Source organism: Tribolium castaneum, chromosome 10 (assembly GCF_031307605.1).
Source record: "Tribolium castaneum strain GA2 chromosome 10, icTriCast1.1, whole genome shotgun sequence".
Lineage (NCBI taxonomy): Eukaryota > Metazoa > Arthropoda > Insecta > Coleoptera > Tenebrionidae > Tribolium > Tribolium castaneum.
The window spans coordinates 4,383,774-4,408,788 of NC_087403.1; the positions used below are offsets into that span (position 1 = coordinate 4,383,774).

At 39.3% G+C, this 25,015-nt stretch overlaps 1 protein-coding gene across 1 annotated transcript in view; it reads right to left on the reverse strand.

Moving 5' to 3' along the window:
* trh (trachealess) overlaps positions 1-25,015 on the reverse strand; it is a 54,581-nt gene that overhangs the window by 14,794 nt on the left and 14,772 nt on the right. The window contains exon 3 of the mRNA XM_064359282.1: positions 23,542-23,589. Within this exon, the coding sequence (XP_064215352.1) occupies positions 23,542-23,589 (48 nt within the window). The remainder of the gene's footprint in view (positions 1-23,541; positions 23,590-25,015) is intronic.

Sequence of the window (25,015 nt, forward strand, 5' to 3'; positions counted from 1 at the left end):
TAATAGTTATTATTATTAATATTTTTACACTAATAATAATAATAATAATAATAAAAATAAAACAAAAGTGGTACAATATAGGTTACTTCTCCTACCTCTAAACTTCTGTCACTTTTAAAATCGTTTTTTTTTTCTATATGAAATAGAAGTTTCATCAATCCAAATGTGAAATTTTTTTAGAAATCATTTCGTTTATTTAATTTTTTTGCAATATCATGAAAATTTGCTAGAACTTGAGGATACATGAATGCTTGAAGAAGTTAAGACGTTAATTTCCTTGGTTAGTAACAAGAAATCAAAATACTTAATTATTTTCAATGAGGAGGAGGCAATCTGATTTGAGTTTTCGTCTCGTAAATTCCCTACAATCGTAACAAAATTGTGTTGTACTTTCGCTTCTTATGTAAAGATCATACATTTCGACCGGAATAAAAAATAAATAACAACAATTGGCAATTTTTTTATTTGGGTTGCTTCAAAAGTTGCACATGCATGGGCATATCTTGTATTCTTGCCGGGCAGGACCATGGGTAATTTACCAAATAATGTTGATTGTTGAAACAACACAGGATTTGTTTTCAATTTGTAGAAATTTTTTGTTTTGGTGTGATTTGGGTTAACCCAATTGCATTTTTTGCCTCATATGATACATATAAATTGGGGTGGAATGAAAGAAGCCTGATTATTTCAATTGGTCTTGGGGGCATTCGGGGCAAGACTTATTTTAGTGGCGACATTGACTGTGCCACAGCAGATAAATTAAAAGTCATGGAATATATTAAAGCGAGGGTCAAGCCGATAGCTGAGATACAAATTAAGATATTCTAATTACGCGCGTAACAAGAACCCCGACAAACCCCTGCTCTAGTCTTCATTTGCTGCTGTTTCTAGTAGAACGGTCTGTTGATGATCTGATATCCCGTTCCAACATTGCTAATTCAATAAAAGATAGGCATCCTTCTTTCCGAAATAATCCAAACAGGGTTTTATTGCAGCGTCTCAAATAACCGAAATTTTGGGCAATCAACGAAATTAGTTGATGTCAAGTCGACCTCTGTTATTATTTATCGAGAAAATAGTAACCTTAAATTGGCCCTAACGAATCCTATTGAATAAACTCCATACGAGCCGTTCGGTTCTAATCGATAATGGGGTTCCGATACTCCCTATCGCCACCCTGATCTCCGGCCTCTATCACCAGTCGTTTCTTTAACACTGCGCTCATGTTCGGCCAGTCTCCACTTCTAATATGCAAATCGCACTTGATTTCTTATGCATGACCCCCATTACCTGCCTTATTGCAACAGTTTGTCCAAGTCAGTGGATAATTAGGGAGGGCACGACCACCCTCATTCTGTCTAAATGCCATACCGGTATTATTCGTTATATTTATTTGTTCTACACCCGCAAAGTCATGTGTCAAGCCCGAAATCCTAATTTTTGAGATTTTGGATAGTTTTGCGAAATTGGGGCAATAACGGTCACGTTTGTGCGAGTTCTTGCGATTGGGGTTTGGGCTGAAGTGAAATTAACTGCAAAAACGGGTAATTTGTGAAACGGTTAAATCTTCAGACAATTAGATCGCTGTGGTAATTTCGATAGTAACTAGCACTTTATCAAGCCCCGGGGGCAGTAAGTTGTGCCACACACGGGCCACTAAATCTGCATTACGCCCGAGGGCCAGCATTCATTCTGTTCTAACTGCGAGAGTTGCTCAATTATCTTTCAATTAGTGGTCCTCAGATAACCTTATCTATTCTCAAGCGCGCACTTTATGGCCCGATTCGAGCCCGAGTTGCATCCCTTCGGATATGTGAGTGCATCACCGCGTATGACTGTGTACGTAAGCTCTGTTACTTGGTATGCGCGCTCACATGTTCTTTTATTATTTGTCCTGATTATACGACGATAATTATGGTGATACGTGAGATAAGACGGGTCTCATACCGGAACAATCTAATTTCGGTAGCGCTTTCAAGAATTGCCACCACTAGAAAACGCTAATAATCGCTGCTAATTAAATGCTGCTTAAATTCGAGCCGATGTTGACAGATAAGGAGGGTTGCACTTAATTTCTCTCTCAACCAGATGATTGCTCATGTACTTTCCCCCAGTTCCAGTCAACGTGTGTAAGTAGGTAAATACGGAGCAATCATAAAGTTCATTAGATCGAGGCGACCCCAACCCACCGCAACCCCAACCTATGGGAAATTATAGCTCCAGAATAAAGGGGCACAGAATAAGCACAAATCTGCAATTTCTCTTATTCACGATTCATCGGCAAAAATCCACTAGGGTACCAATAATACAAATTAAAGCCCCATAACGCCCCCGCCTTCGCATGCAAAATACAAACAAATTTCATGACTCATTACCCCAAAATATAATTACTAAATGATATACTAAACTTCGGACCTCTTGCCACGTTAAGTAAATCAAATTGTGTTGTTTTTTACAAAATTTTGCGAAATAAATGACTTTCTAGCTAAAATACCACAAACAACGATCCACAAAATATCTGACTAAAAAAATACAATAAAACGGTAAATAATGCAATGGTGAGCTTAATTTAGTAGTTTTTGTGCGAGAAGGCTTGGAAAATGGCGCAAATTTGACCTTAGTTTGAATATTTTTTACTAATTTGGTGACTTTTTGGAAGACTTATGACGAAATTTGGCAAAATTTCCATTTTGGGCGTTAAAAAGGTGGAGCAAGTGATCGAAAGGGTAAAAACTATGTTATTTTAAAATATTAATACAATATATATTTATTTTTTGAGCCTAATTTGCCGACTTCTCAACTGATTTGTGCAAAATATTTGCGTTTTAAGCGATTTAAAGCAGTTATATTGTTTGTAATGTTGATTTATTTAAAAAGTTTGTGTTAAAATATCTGCAAAACACGGACAGTACCTAGGGCCCGGTGGCCTAGTGGTATAAGCGCCACTTTCGGCGGGGGAGGTCGGGTGTTCGCACCCGGATCACGGCAACAATTTTTCTATGAAAAAAAGTTTGAAAAGGTAAGTGAAACAACACCTAAACAAAAATAAGAGATTGAGAAAACACATAGACGAATAAACGTAAAGCAGAGCATAAAACTGAGAGAAATAAGAAAATAATGCGACAAAAATGTAAAAGTACGTAAAGGCGCTAAATTGTAAACGTACTTTTTGTTTTGAGAGAAAAAGAGATGAACGTAAAAGTGAAATATAACTTCAAACTTTAGTTGACTTATACGCCCGGTGTGTTTTGATGGAATCTGATGAAAAATTAGAGAATTAAATTGAAAAAAAACTGAAACAAAATGCTTTCTCGAGCTAATTCGCCGACTTTTGAACTGAAAGTATTTGCGTTTTATGTGAATTATTGCAATTATTTAGTTTGTAATGTTGATTTATTTAAAATGCTTGTGTTTAAATATCTGCAAAAGACGGTAAGTACGTGGGGCCCGGTGGCCCTGTGGTATAAGCGCCACTTTTAACGAGGGGAGTTCGAACCCGGATCAGGTCTGAAAATTTTTCTATGAAAAAAAAGTGGAAGTATAGTAATATATGAGGAGGACGCAAACAAAAGACTTGTAAGAACACCTACACGTAAACATGAATATGAAGACATGAAGAAAATAATACAACAAAAGTTAAGTACATAAATAATTGTAAACGGAAGACCACTCCGTAAACTTTAATTTTTTACAATATTCCAGTCTTTTTACAATATTTACGAACAATACTTACTCAAAAGATGAAATGTACTACAAATTTACGGTTATTTATGTATTTTGTGAATGTAATCGTTTTTCTTTAGTTTCTTGATTTTATATTAGTTAAATAAAACAATTGGTACATAAGTTCTCGAATTTTTCGTGGCAACAGGTGGGTACCGCGACTTACAGAGGTTCCACTGTAAATCATTTCTGGGTGCAACTAATACACGGATGTCCGAAACTAAGACTCAAATAGTGAAAATTTTGTTTTAGCTAAGTATTTAATAAACAGTTGCGTTTAGGTAAAAATCAAACCTAAGGTTGTGCGTGAGCCCTCCAATTTTCTCAAGTGGCATCATGCCTCTATTCCCTCCTCTCATTAAGCGATTATAATTACATTTGTCTTTCCAATTATGCGTGACAGTGAAACTGTGCCGAGGGGAAGGAAATAATGTGGAGAAAACTCCCTTCAAGTTTCATTTTTGAGACCATAAGTTGATCAATCTCTCATTTTCCTCATCATTAGACAATTAGGAGCCACCACGGCTCCTTTAATCGCAATTTAATTAATTAGCTCCATCTGGAAAACTGCTCCATTAATTACCAATCAAGTTTTTGCAGTTGTTCTCATCAATGTGTTAATTCGTTTTGTAAATCACCGACATAAATTAATCGATTAGTGGGTTCATGTCGAGTTTCGTCCAAGAAAACCCTTCGCGTCCACCCCTTTATCCAGCGGAAATTGTATAGCACTGTTAAGACAGTGATGGTCTCACCCTTTATTAAATCATATCGGGTGGCAGTGGTCGTAATTAATTGCAAAAGTTTAGAATGAATGCACGTGGAAGCGTTTCCATCGCGTGTCATTTGCACGAAATTGATGGACTGGCTGATGGACAGTCTACTTTATTTTGTGCAGAAAATGCAATGAGAGCAATGCTCTGTGAAATAACCAATACATACCACAATCGAAATGTACGTCGAAATCTCGTTCAACCCCACTGTAGCAGGGTGATTGATCGGCCCATCAGAGAACGTGAAACTAATATTATATATATTGACATCCTACCTGATACGGCTGATTTTTCCTAATCGATGCCAGTTTCAACGGGGATGCCGCCCCTAAATCTTATGATAGCTTATTTGCTCGCGTCATTCATGCTCGCGTAAGGTAGTAATTTAGCAAATCTCTCATAGTTTTATTAGCATTCGAAAACGAGATATTCCGCTCCGTACGCTCGAATGAATACGAAATGCAATTCACATTTGTTTTTGTCGCCCCCCATTTCTTTGCATCGGGGTCGTGCTTATTCGCATTATCTCACAAAATTGCATTTTAAAAGATGCCCCGACATATGTTTTTGATAAAGGAATCGTTCCACCAAAAGTCGCTTGCATGTGGGGGTAATTACTAATCGTAAAGTTCAGTGGTTGTTTTGTTTCCACCGTCGAATTGCTTCCGTTTGGAAGTCTGGAACAGCCAGTCTGAGCCTTTATCGACGTTGCACAAAATAATTTAGAGCCTAACAAGAAAAATAAAACAATGACAAGGCGAAAAGGTCTGAAAAAAGGGATAGAACGAGCCGGACTGTTGGGTTGATGTACGTGCTACTGCACAAAACTTATCTCCGTCTGAAGACACGACAGGAATATTTATATAGCACCGGAGGGTTCGCGATTAACTACTATCACTACTCCTCCGATGATAATAAAAATGAATTAACAAAAGTCTGGATATTAATGTCGCGCTCTTCTGACGAATTTGTTTGCGCGTCTATGCCACCCCAGAGACCTAGTCCGTTCACAACTTGCCAAAATATGACGCAATGCGGGCCACACTGTCCCATACTTATCACCCAGACGTCAATAAGGCGTACCAGACGAGCTTTGCGCTAATTTATACACTTGGTAAAATATGCGCCTCCAGATAAATACTCACTTTCAGAGCGGGGCAATAAACAAGCGAGTTGTCACAAAGTCCCGACGCAATCAAAGATTATAATTCATAATGATTTTTTAATTAAAATCTTGATACAGCAAGTGAAAAATGTTGTACAAGATGCAAACTGTACGATACAGCGTGCGCGTGACGGAGAAAACGGAAGAAAGAAAACTGGGACTAAATAGGAAACAGCGAAACGTTCTCGCCCAACTTCATTAACAATACAGTATCCAGTTTGCCACGATAAAAACCTCACAAATGCAATTTGCTGGATATTTAGGACACAGTTCGCGAAAATTCTTTTCTTTAAATGAAATTTCCGCAACTGCTTAATTCATGCTCCTCCATCTACCACACAATCAGTTCCAGGTCATCTCAAATTTTTTCAGACAGATAAGCCGAAACGAAATAAACATATTTTAACTACGATAACTCTATTCCCTAAAGTGGTGACAGATACAATCTCGTCCCCTGCACCTACCCCAAGACGGGCAGGTAGTAACACACGAGTCTCGGACGCAGCAGCAATAAAAAATAAATCGTGTCAATTTTACTATCACAAAATTGTTCATTTTAATTTTCCAAACTGAGCCCATGCCAGTAATGTCTATATCACAAAATAAACAGAACAAAACGCCAGGTTACTGTACCAGGTTCAAGTCAGTTTCTGTCGAAAGTTACGAATTTACAATTTACAATGATTTATACTGATTTTGTTTTCTGTTGACTCAATGATGAGTGATCGCTAAAATACCGGGTTCGTCAAGTTTTACACTCAGGCACTTTACAGGTCTTAGAAGAGAGAAAAAAAATATAAAATAAGTATATTCCACTGCACTGATATCCAATCACGCTAGGAAAAAAATATTTTTTTCTATTGATTTATTTGTCCAATAAAAACGAAAAAAATCATTTGATCAAAAAATCACATTAGCTGTTTTTTACATCAATGGATCAGAAATACAAAATAAAATTATTCTGCAAAAATTTGACTTGAAAAAAATCGTTAGAATTGAATTAAAAGCCATTTTGATATTATTCATCGGAAATTTTAGTATAATTTATGAAAGACAAGATTGAGTAGTAATAAATTTTCGTTACAAAAGGATCCACTACCTACCCCAATAACAGTAATGATTGCAGAAATTTTACAACTAGCGGCACGGTCCCATCGGGCGGTTTTAAAGCCAGGACTGGAATAAGCACACTAACGTGTTAAAAATGTTTTTATTAAAAAATTACATCAGATGTTAAAATTGATGACTATTTTGGTCTAAGCACAAACAAATTCTTCGTTTACAATTCGCATGAACCCTTGCCGTAAGATTTAAAGATTCCATTTAGAGTAAACAGATAAAATAAATGGTAATCCAGGCCTGAAAAATTCTTACCAGCTGCCTCAACCTTCAGACCCAACAATGATCGCGTGCCAATTTTACGACAAATGTAATAAATTTTTGAATACCACCATCCTGATGGAGACCTTTTGTGGAAGTGATATACAATTTTACCAAAATTCATGGGAAAAAAGCTGCCCCAATATCAAAACAGAAATTAAAAATCAACGACACATTTTCTCAAAAATTTAATTAGGCACTTCGATGCACTACCTCAAAATACACCTATGGACCAAAGATCGTTGACATTAAACTATAGTTAACTAAGCGAAAGTGAAAAAACACACCATAAAAGTAATCACTTTAAAAATTGGTCAAATCGTTCTTCTATACAATAAAATCACATACGATTTTTTTTAGAATTGTAGATAAATTACAAAGAGGTGAAAAGTGCCTGAGGCCTGTTGACGAACCCGGTATGGGTCACATTTGTCTATCACGTCTAGTTTTTTAAATATATTCACCGAAAGTGTTGAAAATTTGTTTCTGGTGTTTATTTTTTCTTTTATTATTTTTTCTTTTATTAATCAAGTTTGTTTATCGTTACGATTGTTGCACAGCGGCCTTGCGGAGCCACTTTATGGAAATATTCATTTTAAAAATGAAATAGTTTTGATGGGCTCGGGGCCGTTTTTGACGAGAGGACATTTAGGGGTTTAATTTGGGGTGACACCTCGCTAGGAATGAATTCTATATATGTGGCAGTCCCAATAGTGGCTGATTAGGTTTCCTGCTGGCGAGCAGTATTGAATGTCTGGCAGGTCCCTAGCGGCAGTTTCGCGCCTGGAGGTAAAGCGTCCGAAAACCGGGGGTCAACTAAACTGAAGGAATGAGTAGCAAAGAGCAAGATGACCATGCGAAGTCGCACCACCCTTTTCTCAACACCCTCTTCGCATTCCTTTCGGGAATCACATGCAATCTGCATTCGTGAGTGATAAATCAACGTCGGCGTTTTTCACCATCCATGGCTCGTGTAAGACGGAGGCGGTGGTTAATTACGGCGACCCAACTTTTCACGGAAGGACGACCGGGATATTATATTTTGACCGATGCGGCGTTTTTTCAAGAACTTGACAATTACTTATCAGATAATGCTGCTTTGACAGGTATAATGCCGCAAGTGAATCACGCGGAGGCATCAGGTAACGCGAGGGTTGGACTCTTCTTCCGTTCGGTACTGCTAAAGCTGAACCCCGCTTGTCGCCATATATCTCTTACTCCGTTACTTTCTCATTTTAACGACTGATCCTTATCGACTATTTGCCCATTTAAATGAAAACATAACTCCTGTCCCTCAGATCTTCATATATAATAAACCACTTGATATTAAATTGCGCCCATTCTGATTTGCCTCCCGATAAACGCGGCTTTAGCGATTCAATTATGCGCCCAGCGGCAAGTTTGTTTACTCGTTGTAAGGAAAAATTAAGCGAATTTGCGGGTTCGGTGTGGGTGTATTATTGAAATGTGGCACGTAAGCAGGGCAGAGGGAGATAGTAGCAGTCATTTTGCAGAAATTATGTGTGCTTACGTCAAGCAATGCATGTAATCCGGACCCCATCTCAGCTTCACTACACTTATGGGTCCCCGAGATAATTTAAATCTACAAAACACGACGTAACTGCTGTAATCTCGCTAGTTCTCCATGTATCGCACTAAAATGCAAATCATTTAATAAAAGGTGTCGAGCAATTCACCCACATACTACTTTATGTGCTCCCTTTATAACATTATTATGGCGCGATTAGAATTTCATTCGGGAGTCAATTAGTGTCGTTGGATTTTTGACACAGTTAAATGGAGGAGGGAGGGAATTTGCATAGAGAAATAGTCAATCTGTAACAATAAAATGTAACGAGCATGTGACAGGAAATATGTACTGTAAAAATTTATTTAAGAAAATATGAGTTTTAAATTATCGCAGAAAATGACTCGAGGGAACGTTAAATCGCGTGCTCCATTACACGAAGCGACTACCTTGGAAATGATGCAAATCAAAATAAGACGCGCCGGCAAATCTTTCTGAATGGATGTTTTGTTCTAGAGGCAATCTTGTAGGGTTAGCTAGGGATAATTCTGGCTGAAAAAGCGATTAGAATGAAAACAGCAAAGTGTCATAAAGGCGTGAAGATCCCCTTTTTCGGCTCCCGCGACATCCAAGATGCAAAATTAACTTTAAATGAGTGCATTTGTTTGTCTTTTAAGGGTTGAATTTACGTTTCAATTTCACACACAATAACGCTCGGATATAAGAAGTAGAAAAGGGTTGCTTAGTTCGCCTCAAACGTATGATTTTTCGTGGCAATTCCAAATTACTGGCTGGTTAAAAGAGCAATTTCATTTTAAATATGCATCCGGATTGGGCACAAGAGAGCCCTCCGCAGTTTTCCTCAACCGAAAACGGCCCTCAAGTGCCAAAAATACCTAAACGAATAAACTGATCCGCGATAAACTTGCCGAATCCAACTTATGCAAATCTGCACTGCAGTAAAACTAAATCACGATAGATCTACTTTGATCCGAATTGTCGAAATAAGCAGCGTGTATACGTTATCCTCTTGAGAGATTGCAAACGTATGTCATAAAACTCGAGGATCGGTTCTTATAGCGGCCTATTTACCTGCGAACACTGCGCGAATGCCGATCACACCGCAGTGCAAAAATACAACTTTTCGACACTTCATTATTATTATATTATTACTGCAAGCATTATTTTCAATTACCCAATTCGGGACAATCAGTAATAAATAATATTAAATTTTCTATTTTAAACCATCGACTGGTTAAGAAAAAACCTTCCTTTAGTTATTTTGATAGGTGATGGTTGATGGATGTTCCTGGAGCTTTGAACTTCGCGTCCTGCGCCACCTAGACGCGGCCACTCGAAGCGACAAGTTTCGGAAGTTGCCGCTTGAGGGAGCGCTTGCAATTCCTGCAGAGCTTTGGACATCCTGCAAGCCAAGCTCATCCAATTTTTTTTTTCGATTTATGTTATTGAACTGGATTTCTGGCACCACTATCGGGGGAACATATTGCTAATTGTGCGGGCTTCATTGCCCAATTTAATGACAGCGTATGAAGTATGACAAAACGGGGGTTAAACGCGCTGTTAACTAATAGTGAGTGACAGCTGAAAGGGGGTGTTTAATGCAAATTAGTTCCGACTAAATGTTTTCATATGCATCGACTTACGACCCGTGCCAACTCGTGCCCACGGACCGAGATTTAGGCGAATCTGGACAAGCATTAACAATAATATTTTTTTTCAAACACTTAGTAATGCAAGAACGCCAAAATAACTATTAGCCCAACTTCTGTGCGACTAATAAAATTATTTTTGAGCTTCGACGATCGCATATTTGCTCAAAATATTTGTGGAATAAGTTAAGGAGTAAATTATTGGCAAGGAGTGTCATGTTGATTAAAAGCGTCAAATCCGAGTCAGATGTGTCAGCGGTTGATCAGTTCGACAATGCGAGTAAATGAGTTAATTTTTTGTATGTTTTGCAAATGTATGCATAATCTGGCGGTCGTTTGGAGTGGTTATGCATATGATTAAGTTGCCGGGACCAGATCATCGAGTCTTGACAAGATATCGCGGCAATGTAACAGCTTCCCGTCTTTGCATACCCTTGTTTCTGTCGATATTTGAAGATGGTATCTAGTTAACATGCAAATTGCAATATGTATAAGCCAAGGCGGCGCGATTTTCACAAGGTACGTAATAGAAAATGATATAGCGATGTTGTTCTCCCTACTTTATTGAGATTTGGTTTGGTAAATTAGCAGTAGGGAGTCTCATTTTTCCAGCACGCGGGAAATATCGATTGAGTTTAGATTTTGAGTCGGAATCTTGAGAGAGATAATAAGGATATCCTTATTATGTCGCGTTATGAGGGCGGTTTTCCGTTTGCAAATCTGGGGAAAAGTATTAATATGTATGGAGGTGTCGATATGATAATGACGAAGTGCGTAAGTTTGGCGGAAGAAGGGCTGGTTTGGTCCGTGTTCGGCCCTGGCGCATGCATATCTTATTAGGTTCACATTTTGCGAGGTGTGCGAAGAATGCGAATGAATAAGAATAGGGTGGCGCAATTAGAGCGCGCTTGTAGAATTCTTTCTTGCATTGCATCTGAAGTGATGGACGAATTCCAGTTCGCACTCGGAGTGACAAACTGCTTTTCAGGAACGCATTTATTGCAGGGTATGTTTCATAAAGAAGAGGACGGAACGAGAGGTCTACCGCATAAATCATGGCATGTTGTAGGCAAAATCAACAACGAGGACAGATAAGTTGACAAATCAGTAGGCGGCCGCTATCTGAGCCAACACATGCTTCAACCGCCAGAATTCGGCCGCAGAAGGACACTGAATTTTTCATTCATATCTCCAAATGACAAAGATTTCGATGCATTTCCATATAAATTACATCATATTTCTGAAAAGAAGGGCGGCTGCTAGGGGTTTTGGAAGACGCGTCTTCGGAGGCTGTTAGTCATTCTAACAATGATTTATGAAGGCTAACATATTGCCGGGCGTTTGCTCGGCCACCGGGTGTCGGCCCTCCGTCCCTATATTGCGGGAAGTGGGCCAAGGGCCGATCGCGATGCCCTTCCGGATTGCCGTCGCGTCGACCACTTGCCACCGTACCACCGCACTTCTTTTCTTCCATTCCAGCCCGATCCTGACCTCCTCTGCCGTGTAATCAACCTAAGACCGTCACTTTACCGTCCTCCGCTCGCTGTCAACCAATTACAAACTTCGACCGTATAATTTGAGGCTATAAACCAAAACATAATGTAAGTTACCCAAAAAAATCGGTGAAATCAATTTGTGCAAATGAGACGAAACGTCCATTGTTTTTCCTTTTTTCATCAATGCCACCCGAACGATGGGAACCCTTCGACTCACTCCAATTACCCCGGCAAAAAATGCGCAATGACCAAACCATTATCATAATCAACCGATTAGAACGGCTAATCACAGCCAGCGACCGCAAATTACAAAAAAAACATCTAATAATAATCAAAATCGGGAAATCAGCCAGTGGGGCGACAGTCGGAAGCCGGTGCGCGTTCATATATGTATCATTGCAATTTCACGAGTATTCATAAATAGCTTTGATGGTGCAATAAATCGGGAATCGTGTCGGACCAAATCCCTGGGTGGTCGTAGCGTGCATCTCGAAGGAGTCGGTGCGGGTGCTGCAACCTGCAGCCTGCAACGCTCCTGCTCCCGAGCTGCAGACGGGCACCTGAGGGAGCGTAATCGAATAAGGATCCGGGCAACTAATAACGTTTTAAGGCCGGTCGATGCCTCATTACCAAATGATGACCGCGAGCGCTATTAAGCTAAGTTTTTACGAGGGAATTCGCCGACATTAGCCAGTCGGTAGCAACTGTTTACCATTCTCAAGTTTGTGGAAGTTGAGGAAGTTGTAATGCCCCGTTAAGCAGTTAGCGCCGCTTTGGGCGACATAATAAGATCCCGAGGTGCAAACAAGACGTGTCGTCTTAGACTTAGATTCCGGATTAGCGGTTAACCCGTTGGGAAAGAAGGAATAGGCGAGGAACATCCGACATCATGACTCTCAGCTCCCCTTGCATTGCGGATTATAAGCTCGAGAAATAACTCGGGAAGTTAACAAGAGTTTGCACTCAGCAATCTCTTAGCGGCCACGAGGCGACACACTGAAGACGTTAAAAACGGCCAGATTGGCACTCTCCGACACTATTCTTAATATATGACCACTCGCGCGGCTAACAGCCACCACATCACTACCGAATCACTCACTAGAAACCAAATCTTCCCCGAACAAATTAACTGGCACCCAAATTGATTTGGCACATGGCCACGAATTTTGCAATAATTGGTAATTTGAAAAAACGCGCCTCCGGCAAAATTGCTCAAAACTGGCGAATTTTTACCCATTTCCATGTAACACTGAAATACAAAGCTTTTTGCGATTGTGTCCCAAATAAAATCAAATATTTAAAAGTGTGTAATTGAATTCTAAGTATAGAATGAAACAGTGACGGTTTTTGTGTAGCTTTTATCCCTAAACATCCATGAAATGAACTGCTTTATTACCGTGAGGTGTTTCTCGATTGTAATTTTTGTGTTCATGAATATTGTGCCTCTACTATTTTTTGTATTTACCTTGATCCAAAATCGAAGTTTTCGATTACTCAGACATTGACTCAGCTGAAACGGGCCTTTTTATGTTACATTGTGCGTCTCATCGGTTGGGAGATAAAACGGGTTTATTTTAAGGCGGCACAAAACACAAATGTTACATTTATTTCCGATAATTAGCTCCTGAGAGAAGCCTAATTACGTGCCAAACGACCGAATTATTCGCAACCCAACTTTCTTAATTGTTACCATTTTTTACTAAAATAATTTAAATTGGACTCCTCCGTACATTAACCCTGAGCCACTCGTTGCAATCCCCGAGTGAATTAAGAAAATTACTGTAGACAACATCGCCGTATTCTTGATTAAGTTTTTTATTTCATGTCGAAAATATGTTTAATGATGTGTGAAATTAATTTCGATTTTTTTCGTTCCGATTTTGAAATTGCCCCATTATCAAGATTTTGCCAGTTTAAACTGCCACTGGAAAATAATTGTGCCAAATTAATTTTAATACTTGCCTGGCTAAGAAAGTGATTTAATTTAATAATAAACGGTGGATGGGCCCGCTTTCACTGAAAATCGTCGAAAAATTTGTTCGCTTATCACGAGTAGAATGATTGATCTGCGGTCAGTTTCCCTCTCGTGTATTGCAGTAAAAGTTTTGTGTTCTTGTTTTATTACAATGAAAATACTGGCGTCGTTCGATCTCTTTAAGTGCTATTTAAATTTTCATCAGTGCAGTATTGAGTTTCAAGATTCTCTCTGGTCATCAACACAGAATTATAATTACACACTCGTGTCTAACACTCACGAACGCTGCTTGGGGCGCTTTCGTATAAATATAAAATTCGAGCCTATTAGCTCGTTAAAAATAGATTTGTTGTTATTGACAAATAATATTTTTAAGATTGATTCCCTCCAATTAGCGAGCGAGGGCTAATTTCGAGGCACTCCTGATCCCCGTTTATAATTAATAATTGGTTTTTGATTTTATTTCGAAGTGGTTATTGAAAATGATCGATAACCGGAGATTTTAGTGGAGTATAATTAACGATATTAACATTTATTAAGGTTCCACTGCATGAAGTTTGAAAGAAGCTAATGAATCATCTTTAATATACGTAGAGGCAACACGGGATTATTTATGACCCGTTGGCATTCGAGCGACTATCACAGGACGACGGACCTGGAGGCTGTTTGCTAACCCACCGCCAAATCCTGATAACTTAAACACCCCCGACGCCGAAGTGCCATGAATTAAGGACTCCTTTCTATAGTAAACATAAACACTTGAACGGGATTTATCCGATTTTGCGTTCTTGTTGACGTTTCATTCGCTCCTTGGATAATTAAAAGAGTAATGAATTAAGCTTCAAGAAACATTAATTCCCCGGACAGAAAACACATTCTACTCTTTATACTTATAACACATTTCAAGATAAGCCGGGAGACAGAAATGTTTAAAGTTTATAAATTGCTAACAAGGGGCGGTCGGGGCGACCATTAATTGCGCACAACATGCCAAAATAATGGTCAACGATTAATTAAGAAAATTCTGTGTTTTGCTCTACGTCAATCATAAATAATTTCATAATTAATCTCGCAAAAAGCGAACCTTGCTCGACATAATTGATATGAATTTATTGTAAAATTAACTCTGATTGCAGTAATTGATCTCGGAGTTAACACAATAATAACACTGCGAATGTTTCAAGATCCGTGGTATTTAAGAGGTGACAGCTTATGTCACAAGAAAGAATAAGCCTTTCCTATAATTACGCTGCGCGTGTAATTTAAAATCAATTTGCGATAAATACGTTTGCAAGGACTGAATTTAAATCACGACTGGCCGGCCTGTCGGCACACGAAGTGTCACATAAAAGTAAATCACCTGAAATTTGACATTCCCGCGGCGATGTGCAAAGATACCAGATAACTTTGATTAGTGGAATAGCGTTTATTCAGCTGGCGATGCGATATGTTTAAGAATGCCGTAATAAGGAAGAAGTTTGTTAAGATACAGCGGCGGCTCGTAACGTCTGTGTGCTTAAAGTCGTATTATACCACCGTTTCCAGTACTGAACGACGACGGGGTCACGTTGCGGTGCTCATGTCTCATGTGACGAAATCATCGCCGTGGGAACCAGAGGTTGGTTCATAGAAGCCGCTCGTTGATGATGATGCTGATGGTGGGCCTCTATCACGGCCCGCGAACGAATGAGAAAACTAACTCCTCGGAGATTATACATCATAAATTATTTTAATTAGTGTTTTCCCACATTTTCGGAAATGCCCAAATTCGGTCGCTGGCACGACCTTGCCCAACTCACTATTCTAATAACGTAATAACATAATCCGCGCGTAGCTTCGTTGTTAATTATCGGTTTGTAATGGAGCGCATGGCCGACAATTTGTATGAATAAATTCATAAACGAGTGGGCGAGTGACTGAAGTCGGTGATAAAAGAGTGCAATTTTTAGCAATATAAAATACAGTGAATACGAAGCGAACGATCACCATCACAATTGGAAATTGAAATGATGCTATAAGTTTGGGGCTTATTGCCCCTGTAATAGGGCATTTACACGTTGATGGCGCGGCCAGATGGGCCCTTGCAGAATGATAGGACTCTTACTTTGACCCCTCAGAGACTGACCGCTGACCGCTAGCCACAAACCACTCAAGCGACCGCACTCGCAACCCAGCCTCTATTTCATTCTCATATGCTCAATAGGGTTGAAGAACTCACGCCAATCCATTTTAATCGATCCAAATAATCATACCTACTGCCCGCATTAAAGCGAGCAAACTTTTAGACTTATAAATAATTCGGGGACTCATCGGACGCAGAGCTCCTCTGGATATCCCAAACGTCGGCTAGCCACTTTTACGACACTCTTTAATGTTGCCATTACGCCACGATAAGGCCTAGCATGACCCTAAGCCGGTCAATGAGTTCCTTCCAGCACTTTCGTTTTAAACCATTTTCTATTTTTCCTGCGCGCCACTACCCAAAAAAAATACAAAAACGTTCATTTTATCCGAAAATCTGCGAAAAAATAACAGTCTCTCAGTCTGGTTCGTTATGAAGGTAAGACAAAACAAGAAGACATTTCCAATAAATTAAAGGTACGGCCGGGTGATTTGAAATTGTCATGCCAATAAACCTCAGCACTTGGGATCGGTAGGTACTCCAACCGCAACCATCGGTGGCAATAAACTACATTTAGTCGTAAACTTGAGAACACGAAATAATTTTAGTTTTCAACTTGAATACAATTACTTAAAATAAGATTTCATTTGATGTTTTTAGTAAATTTCAAAGTCATTATGTTGACGAAATTCGTAATCAATGCAACTAATAATAAAGCTGATTCCAATTACAATTGTCATTAAATTCGTATTGAGAATCAAATTAATCAAAAATAGAAATTTTATTATTTGTTGATTCCAACAGTTGACTCGAATACAATTGCCTTAAAAGATCTGATGTTTCTAGTAAATTTAACCGTCGTAACCTTCGGCAGATGAAACCAATTTCAATAAAGATGTTGTTTAATTCGCGTTGCTAAATAAATTTGTTCTCCCTATGATATTCAGCGAAAACTAATTGCATCCCTTTTTGTAACAAAAATCCAAACACGATTACCAAAGTGACAAACTGTAAACAAATTTCTGATAAAAATTTGCAAATAAAAAAACATAGTTTTGTTTTTAACTGAAGCCATCTATTCTTTAAATATATTCTATTTCTTGTTAAAGAAATAGTAGTAATCATTGAACAAGTATCAAAATAGGTAAAATTCTTAAAACGCATAATTCACAAAGAGGCCTTTAGAGGCAATAAATTTTTTTAATTCATTATTTTTTTTATTTCGAAATCAATTTTATTTCACATTGAGAATTAAACGACACCTTCATTAGAATCGGAAAAGGGAATAGAATTATTGGATTAACGGGTTTATTAACATAGTGATTTTTAAAATTACTAAGAACAATATAAACCTAAATCTTATTTTAAGCAGTTGGATTCAAATTAAAAAGTAAAATTATTTCGTGTACCCAAGTTTAGTTTATTATATCATAAGTACTTATGATTTGCAACTTGAAAATATGTAATAAAATATTTCAAAAAATACTTTTCGTACGTTAACCAAGAAAACCAACATAAATTTTTCTGTACTTATGGTTATTCCTGTTATCATCCAAAATAAACAGAAAAAAAAAAGAAATAACGGAGAAGCTGCTATTTGGCTGTTAATTATTTGCGTATTGCACTTTAAGGGAGTAGGCATTTTTGTATTGAGTGAATGTGATGCGGTATTGGCGTAAATCTCGTGCGGTAACGAGGCGTGATAAAGTCTGAGCTTATTGTCTTAATGTTAGCGACAGATTGGACACGACCCTAATATAAATTGCTAGTGCAATACTTGTAGCAACAGCCGCGATTGTGACGAAGGCAATATATACGGTGGTAACTAACACCACGTATCATCTAAAATGCTTCTAGTCCACTAATACGGCGCTGAACAGTGAATCACACATCCCTTGTGGCAGTAAAAATGTCAAAAGTGGTTAGCAGGAAGCTGCGTGTAGAGGTAGGTCGGAGATTCGTTGTATAATTTTTTATTAGGATGAAAGTTGGTAATCGCGTGGCTAATAGAGTTATAATAGTGTTTAATTGTGTCAATTTAGTGCGCTAATGCGATGATAATGGTTGACTTGAGCCGAATGGTGTACAATAAAACTACATTAGAACCGGGGGCCTAGTGCCTCGCCATAAAGCATAATTCACGTTTCATTGAATGTTTCTTTTATGTTTTTGGGGCTTTCTGGTGCTAGCAGTGCATAAGTTATTTAAAAGTTTCTTAGGCTTTTAGGCCAGTGGTGGAAATTGTATATGCCGTAATATATTTCCCTCATCTCCATAAGTGTTTAAGTTATTTTCTAAATTTGATGCGAACTGTTCGGAAGTGGAAGCGTGTCCGGGGGTAAAGTTCCAAGATTATTAGAGTTGAGTCGAAGAATTCGAAATTCGGTGTATATGTATGTAAAACAGTAAATCGTAAATCGCGTTTAATAAAGCAAGTGAGCGTTGCACGTGCCGTATGTGGCATATTTATGTCTAGATGGACGGCCGCAGGACGGCTGCGAGGGCCGGACAGACATTATTGAAAAATCGATTACAGCTTTGGGACACTTATATGGTGAAATAAAAGGGGCACAGACCGCTGTCCAGCTAAACGACGGTCATTATGTAAACAAGAAGACGACCGAGAGCCGAGAGGGCAGCCGACCAAAGGTCGCTCGAGGTGAACTTATTGAATCAAGTCGCCATTGGACTGGCCCCCTCTGCCTCCGGCCCATGCCATTCCAAAGAGCATTACGATATCAAATTTTCATCCCATATTGATAAAACATCATACTACACCGAAACGGCCGAAAAATGCAAAGCCACCACGATCGAATGGGTGCAATTAAATCGAACGGTTTTAAGTGCATTCTTGTGAGTGCAAGTAATATTGTAAAACGGTAATTTCCGCGAGGTTAAATTTGATAATAAAAAAGGCGAGCGCCCCTTGGCCAGGTTGGGGTGCGAGCAGCAATAATTCTCTTGTCGGCAGTATTTTTAATTATCTCTCGCTGATGTTGCGTTTTATCATCTGTAAATTTCGTTAATGAAAGTTTTTTGTTTTGAGTGTGAATCCGCGATTGGTCTGGAGCCTGGAGCAGTCACCCTCAAGAGCAGTACTAATTAAAAGAACTTATGGGGTTTTTTAACGCGGAAGGGTGTATCTGCATTCTGCAATTTGTTTACGGCGCCCTGTTTGCGATTCTTACGACGAGTCAACCATTTATTTTTTGTCCGCGCTGCTTTAAACCGACACATTTTGCTCTTTATTTCTTTCATTTCGACTTGTTTAAATTCTCCAAATTACGGAGCAGCTTCCATTCAGAACTAACTCGGCTAATATCATGTTAAATGTTGTAGAAATATCTCGGAATAAAAAAACTCAAGCGGATCCTACGAGACGTTAGCATGCCGAATAACAGAGAAGAACTCGATTGTTTCGAATTTGTCTCGAATACTCTTTCATTATCTTTCTTTGCGCAATTCTTCCTTCTTATTATTTTAGCAGGCTGCCGCCGCACGCCCCGATGTCAATGCATGCACCATTAATACCAACATTTCTCAATTCGTTTTATTCCCACTTTACGATTTACATCACGGCGCATTTGTCCCTCCAGAAATTGTTTTAATAGAGAAGGTACACATGATCTGGATATTGTTTCGGAGTGAAGGGCGCCGCAAAAAGGACATATAAAATTGATAGATATGGGAGAGCTAACATATAAATCAAGTAAGAGCGACATTCAAAGTGGCAGAATTGAAGTGGGACCGCATCGGAATAGCTTCTGTTGTATTGGAAAAGCCACATAATACGGAAATACGGGAATACGGAATGTTAAATCTGAATGTTTATCAATTATTCACGTGTAGTTCTGACGTCTCAAGAGACCCATTTCTCATGATACTTATCTACAACACATATCTGGATGCAACACGAAAAATTACCTTTCTTCTTAAACTTAACGTATATATCTCCAAGCTATTATATCTTATTTATTCCCTTCATATTCATACACTGCTTTGCAAATAAATCCCATAATTCAAAAAACGCCACGCTCGTAACTAACAACACTCACTTACACACGAGACGGCTATCAATAACGCAGGTTGTCATAACACGCAGAATTGCTCCATTATCGGGCACATTGTAAAACATTCCTAATCTTGTACCAAAGAGGAAAATTTACAAATATTCTGCCGACTCATCTTTGTTATTATTTACTCAAGTTTTTGCCAGTCGTACTAGACTTCCGTTTCGTGTTTTTGAGCAAGAATGAATCTCGGGGTTTTCCTGATAGAATTCACGCAACTAAAAATTTTAGACAAGTGTCTGACGGCATCAAAAAGGAATAATAATGCGATTTGGTCATGAAACGAGGCAGGGGATGGCGTAAAAGTGCGTGTTGGTTGCGGCGTTCGAGAGGTAGCAGCAGGAAGTAAAGTTTATATCCCATGAGTGTTTGTCTTAATTATTGGCAGAGCGCGAGACATGCTAGTCATTAAAACTGGGTCCCGCTGGGGGTGGAGAAGTCTGCATCTCATCAAACACCTAATCCCGGAATCCTGTCGTTTGTATTGCTGTGCCAATAACGTGTAAGCCTGACAGGACATTTGTTCAAACACGACAATATACCGGTTCGTTCAATATAGGCAACTCCTAAATTTATCATCACTGATTTGTTCAGTAAACAGAATTTCGAAAAATTCAGCTTGGGGTAAGATTTTGATCAGAGCGATGCAGAAGTTGACAAATGGTTATGTTCATGGGTGAGATCGGTCTTTATAAATGGACGTGAGGTCGGGAATGTGTGCAGAGTAAAGAGCGTCGTCCACTGTGATAGGACATATTTAGAATTCATGGAAATGTCAGCGATGGAAAGAGCAGTGATATTTTATGATTGACTTGAAATAATAATAATCCGCGTCGAAGGGGAACCGAAGCCGTGGCTTCTGCAAGAACTGACCCTTGGCTACCGACTTGCGTTCACCCCTACAATCTCACTTAAATTAAACCGGATTTCACAACAGGGTGCGAGGAAATTCGATACGCTAGGCACACGCAGATGGAACGCACATTATTTCGCATTAATCCCCGCATTGGTCACGAGACTTACTCCCGGCTTTAGTTTTTAATGTTCCACTGCGGTTCCAATCAGACCCGGCTTACCCACATTTTGACAACTGCCCGGACTTACCGCCTAATGCCCATTTCCATGAAAGTATTATTGTGGAAAATGTCGCACTACCGAACAATATAGGTAGTTTTATGTTGCGGTCCCGTTACGGGCGCGCCTGCTCGACATGCACGATGGACCCATCCCTGACCTAACCACGTCTAACTGACTCGCGTGTAACGAATACAGATGCCATAAAGATGTAGGATATCCGAATTTGTAATCCTGCAGAAAATTGCAACCGCGACCGATCATCGTCAACTGAACTTATCGGCCAATATGAGATTCAATGGCCATTGTTCGACAACTACCACATTCCGATGATTCTATCGCAACTGGACAGACCTATAAAAACCAATTTGCTAAGCAAAAATTCGAAATAATGGGTGTCTGGCTATGTCAGACCGCCGGACAGCACATGCTCGACTTGAACGCCGTCGAAGCCGTCAAAATAAACCTGCATCGACTTGCCGAGCCACCAATTTAAAAAATACAAAAATGAACAAATGGACATTCGGCACGCAGATTACATAGGGTAAGTCCGGCGGAGGTGGCCATGCCTTAAATTTCGAAAACAAAGGTAAGTAATTTGATGTCCTTATCTTGCGCATAAATGAAAATCGCGGTATGCTAACGTATCAGTTATCTGGTGGTAAGTTCTGACAACACTACGTTAAGAAGAGCTAACCGTCTCAAAAAATTTTTCGGGGTAGAATCCATTGGTGCAACTACCCCGGACTTTTTGCGTTTTTCTGAAAAAGACTGTGGCTTGGAGGCAAGGCCTAAATCCGGCCTCTGGTAATGATCGGAAGGTTTTATTTTGAGCTGGAGTTGCGGTCAGCTGGCGGCCCCCGTCTGTCTGTTGTGGTCGGTAGCTTTGTCCCATGTAGGCTCCGTCTTTCGGTTATGCATCATTCATTGACGTGAGATTACTGACCTAACCGCGTCTCGATCCCGGTCCGTGCAAGCCGTCGGTGGTTCGAATTTGGTGAGAAAAAAGGTTAATGGTGGTTGAATAACACCAAGACCGGAAGCAAGGAAGGGATTGTTGGCGAGTACGTGTTGACCCAAAACGTACGGTCGGTGCTCTGCGGTGGTAATGAAGAAGACGACGCCGACGCCGACGCCGACGTGAGCGTCCCGGGTACGCTAGTCACGAAGGTTCGCCGTCTGACGTCAGTCTATAGGTCATCAGAGCCAGATATTGCGGTACAGCTGTGTCACGTCTGCATACGTGTTTGGGGTTCTACTGGTCCCATATTAGCGCCTTTCGGATTGCAAACCGTCCGATCACGGCCTCTAATTTCAACTTACACCAGCCATCGAACTTTAGACGTAAACAGTACTCCCAGACCTGGATTGCCACCAGAAGCACGAGGCACGAACCTGCTACAACTGATCACATCACCGATATCGGCCACTCTTCAAAATACGACCGCCGCTACACTTTCCACACCCCATCAACAAACCACAACCTGCATATTATTCCCAACACCCAACACATTTTCCAAATAAACTAATTACCGTTTTTTTCATTCCTCTTTTTTAGCTGGCCGACCAGTATTATAATTTATATAATTTACAAAATGCACTCAGATGTCACTCAATAATCGTAATACAACATTTCTAATTGACGTAAATGTAAATCTTGTAAAGGAACATGATTTTGCGTGACAAAATGGTTCCTCACCATTTTGTCATTATTTTTGCAAAGTGGGCGGAGATAACTGCAATCGCGACGATTGCTTTTTGTCCCTTAAACTCGGCTTGTGGCCAATAAAAATTGAAACCGGTTTGTTTGACAGAACATGCCATGAAATTATTATTACTATTGGCCCTTACAATGCACCAATTTCATTGTGGTAATATTTCATTAAAAAATGTTTTAATAATTTTATTTCGAAATTATGTTTTCTTTGTAAAGATTGGGAAAAGGGTTTTGAGGTAGAAGGCCGGTACTGGCTTCGAAAGTACGCAAGTAATGTGGGCTTCTAAACGGAATGCACCTGTTTTCGGCAGCACTGGTATAAAAACTTATTTCCCTAGGGGAGTGATCGGAGCCATTAAATTATAGGTGTAGGTAGCGATCAGAGGAGCATGGTTCAAGATTTACGGCGCAATCTCCTAAAATTGCATTAACCGACGGTGATTACCCATCATGATGACCGGTGGTTACTGAAAAGTTAATAGTAAAAAGAAATAAGCCGGCCGAGGACATCTTCGCCTCAACATTATCCCAAATTATTCGAAAAGAAAAAAGTAAATTTTCTGTAACCAACATTTAACACATTCCAAATATGTAAAGTATTAAATTAAAGTGCACTTCGTAATTTTCTAAAAATATGCGAATGAGGTGAATGTAATGCGAAAATTGCTCCCGGAGATCCTTAACTATTTGATAAGTGCTAACAGATCTTGCTCTTTGCGCTGTTGCAGTAACGAAGTGGAGTGCCATCAAGGAGTAAATAACATGTAATGCGTTTGTTTATGTGCAAATAAGGTTGTAATACATAAACGCATTTATTTTGTGAAATGGCATAAATTTGGAAAACTTACCGAGCGTTGACTGACGACGGGTTTCCAACATCATCGACTGTTGGTTTCCTGGAATAAAAACAAAGTTCTGGATAAGCTAATCCGTACAACATATCACTCGTTTAACCACGTGTAGGAGTCGGATTGAGCCTCGACTGCACTTGACGTGGAACCCGAAACGTTGAAAATGCAACTGCCGGTGCTATAATCTGACACTGCCCTTGTCGTTCGGATCCCCTTCTACATGCTACCCTAAATAAGTCTTAATATGGGAGAGTACTCCCACTCTACTTCATTTGCCAATACTGATTACATTCCCCGAAAAGAACAACAAATTTAGACGCCAATTAAACCGCCTATGCACCTGCAATGAGATACAAACAGGCCGAGAGAATTCTCAAGTAGAGCAGGATTGCAGATGTCCTAATATTTGCTACACATCTTGCACAATAAAACAATGTCAGTCGCGTGTACTAATAAGTTATGTGTTATCTCGTATTCAATGTGGACTTGGTAGTCATTCTAACTATCCTGCACGACATATTTTACCATAAAATTTGATCTAATAACACAATGTTGCGATAATTGGAGAGCAAATACGGTGTTTTGTCTGAGCGGATGTTTGCATTATTGATTAGAAATTGCTTAGAAAATTAGCCTCATATTACGTGTTAAGGCATGATTAATTTAATATGTAATAATTAATAGCTAACACTTATGTTAATGGTCGCGACGTGCATCAATTTACGTATGTTGGAGCAGTGGCGGCATAAAATAGGAAAATCTCCAATTGCTCGAGTATTACGATCGGACGTCCCTTGAAAAAATGTAAACTTTGTAGCAGTTTTCTACACTTGAGGAGATTGGTTCGCGCTTCAATTACTATAATTACGTCCGATTCAATTACATGGTTGTGGAGTATTTATTTGATTTTTTTTCGAAAACAGTAAATTAGCAGCGGAATATTAAATTAATTCAGAACACAATCGTAGCAAGACATCTTCAAATAGTAATTGAATTTATGGGAATAGTTCAAGATGCGGAATAAAATTGTTTATTTCATTGTGTTGTCACAAATAAGGCTACTTTTAAAGCGTATGCCAATTAATAGCAAATCGCATAAAGTAATGTAGATGGAAGATAGGGAGCTGCGCGACGTCAGAATGACTTCTCAAATACAATGGCCAAAAGGATTTGTAACTCTGAGTCCGAGATACGGCCTCTAATAAAAATACCCGCTGTAATTTCAGATTAGATGAGGCTCATGTTTCGTCATCGGATTCCCTCCGACACACCGAAACCAACCCGACTCCTAATTAATTGACATATTAGTATACAGGTGTAAATTATTCGCAAACGGTTATTGCCTTGCACTTCCGACACTAAAGCGCTGCCCGCTGCAATCCAATTTCTAGTGCGGGAAAAAATCGCCAAACAGGATTATAATTGTATTAGTAAATGCCACCGGAGCGGGATTATATCCCTGTAGTTCCAG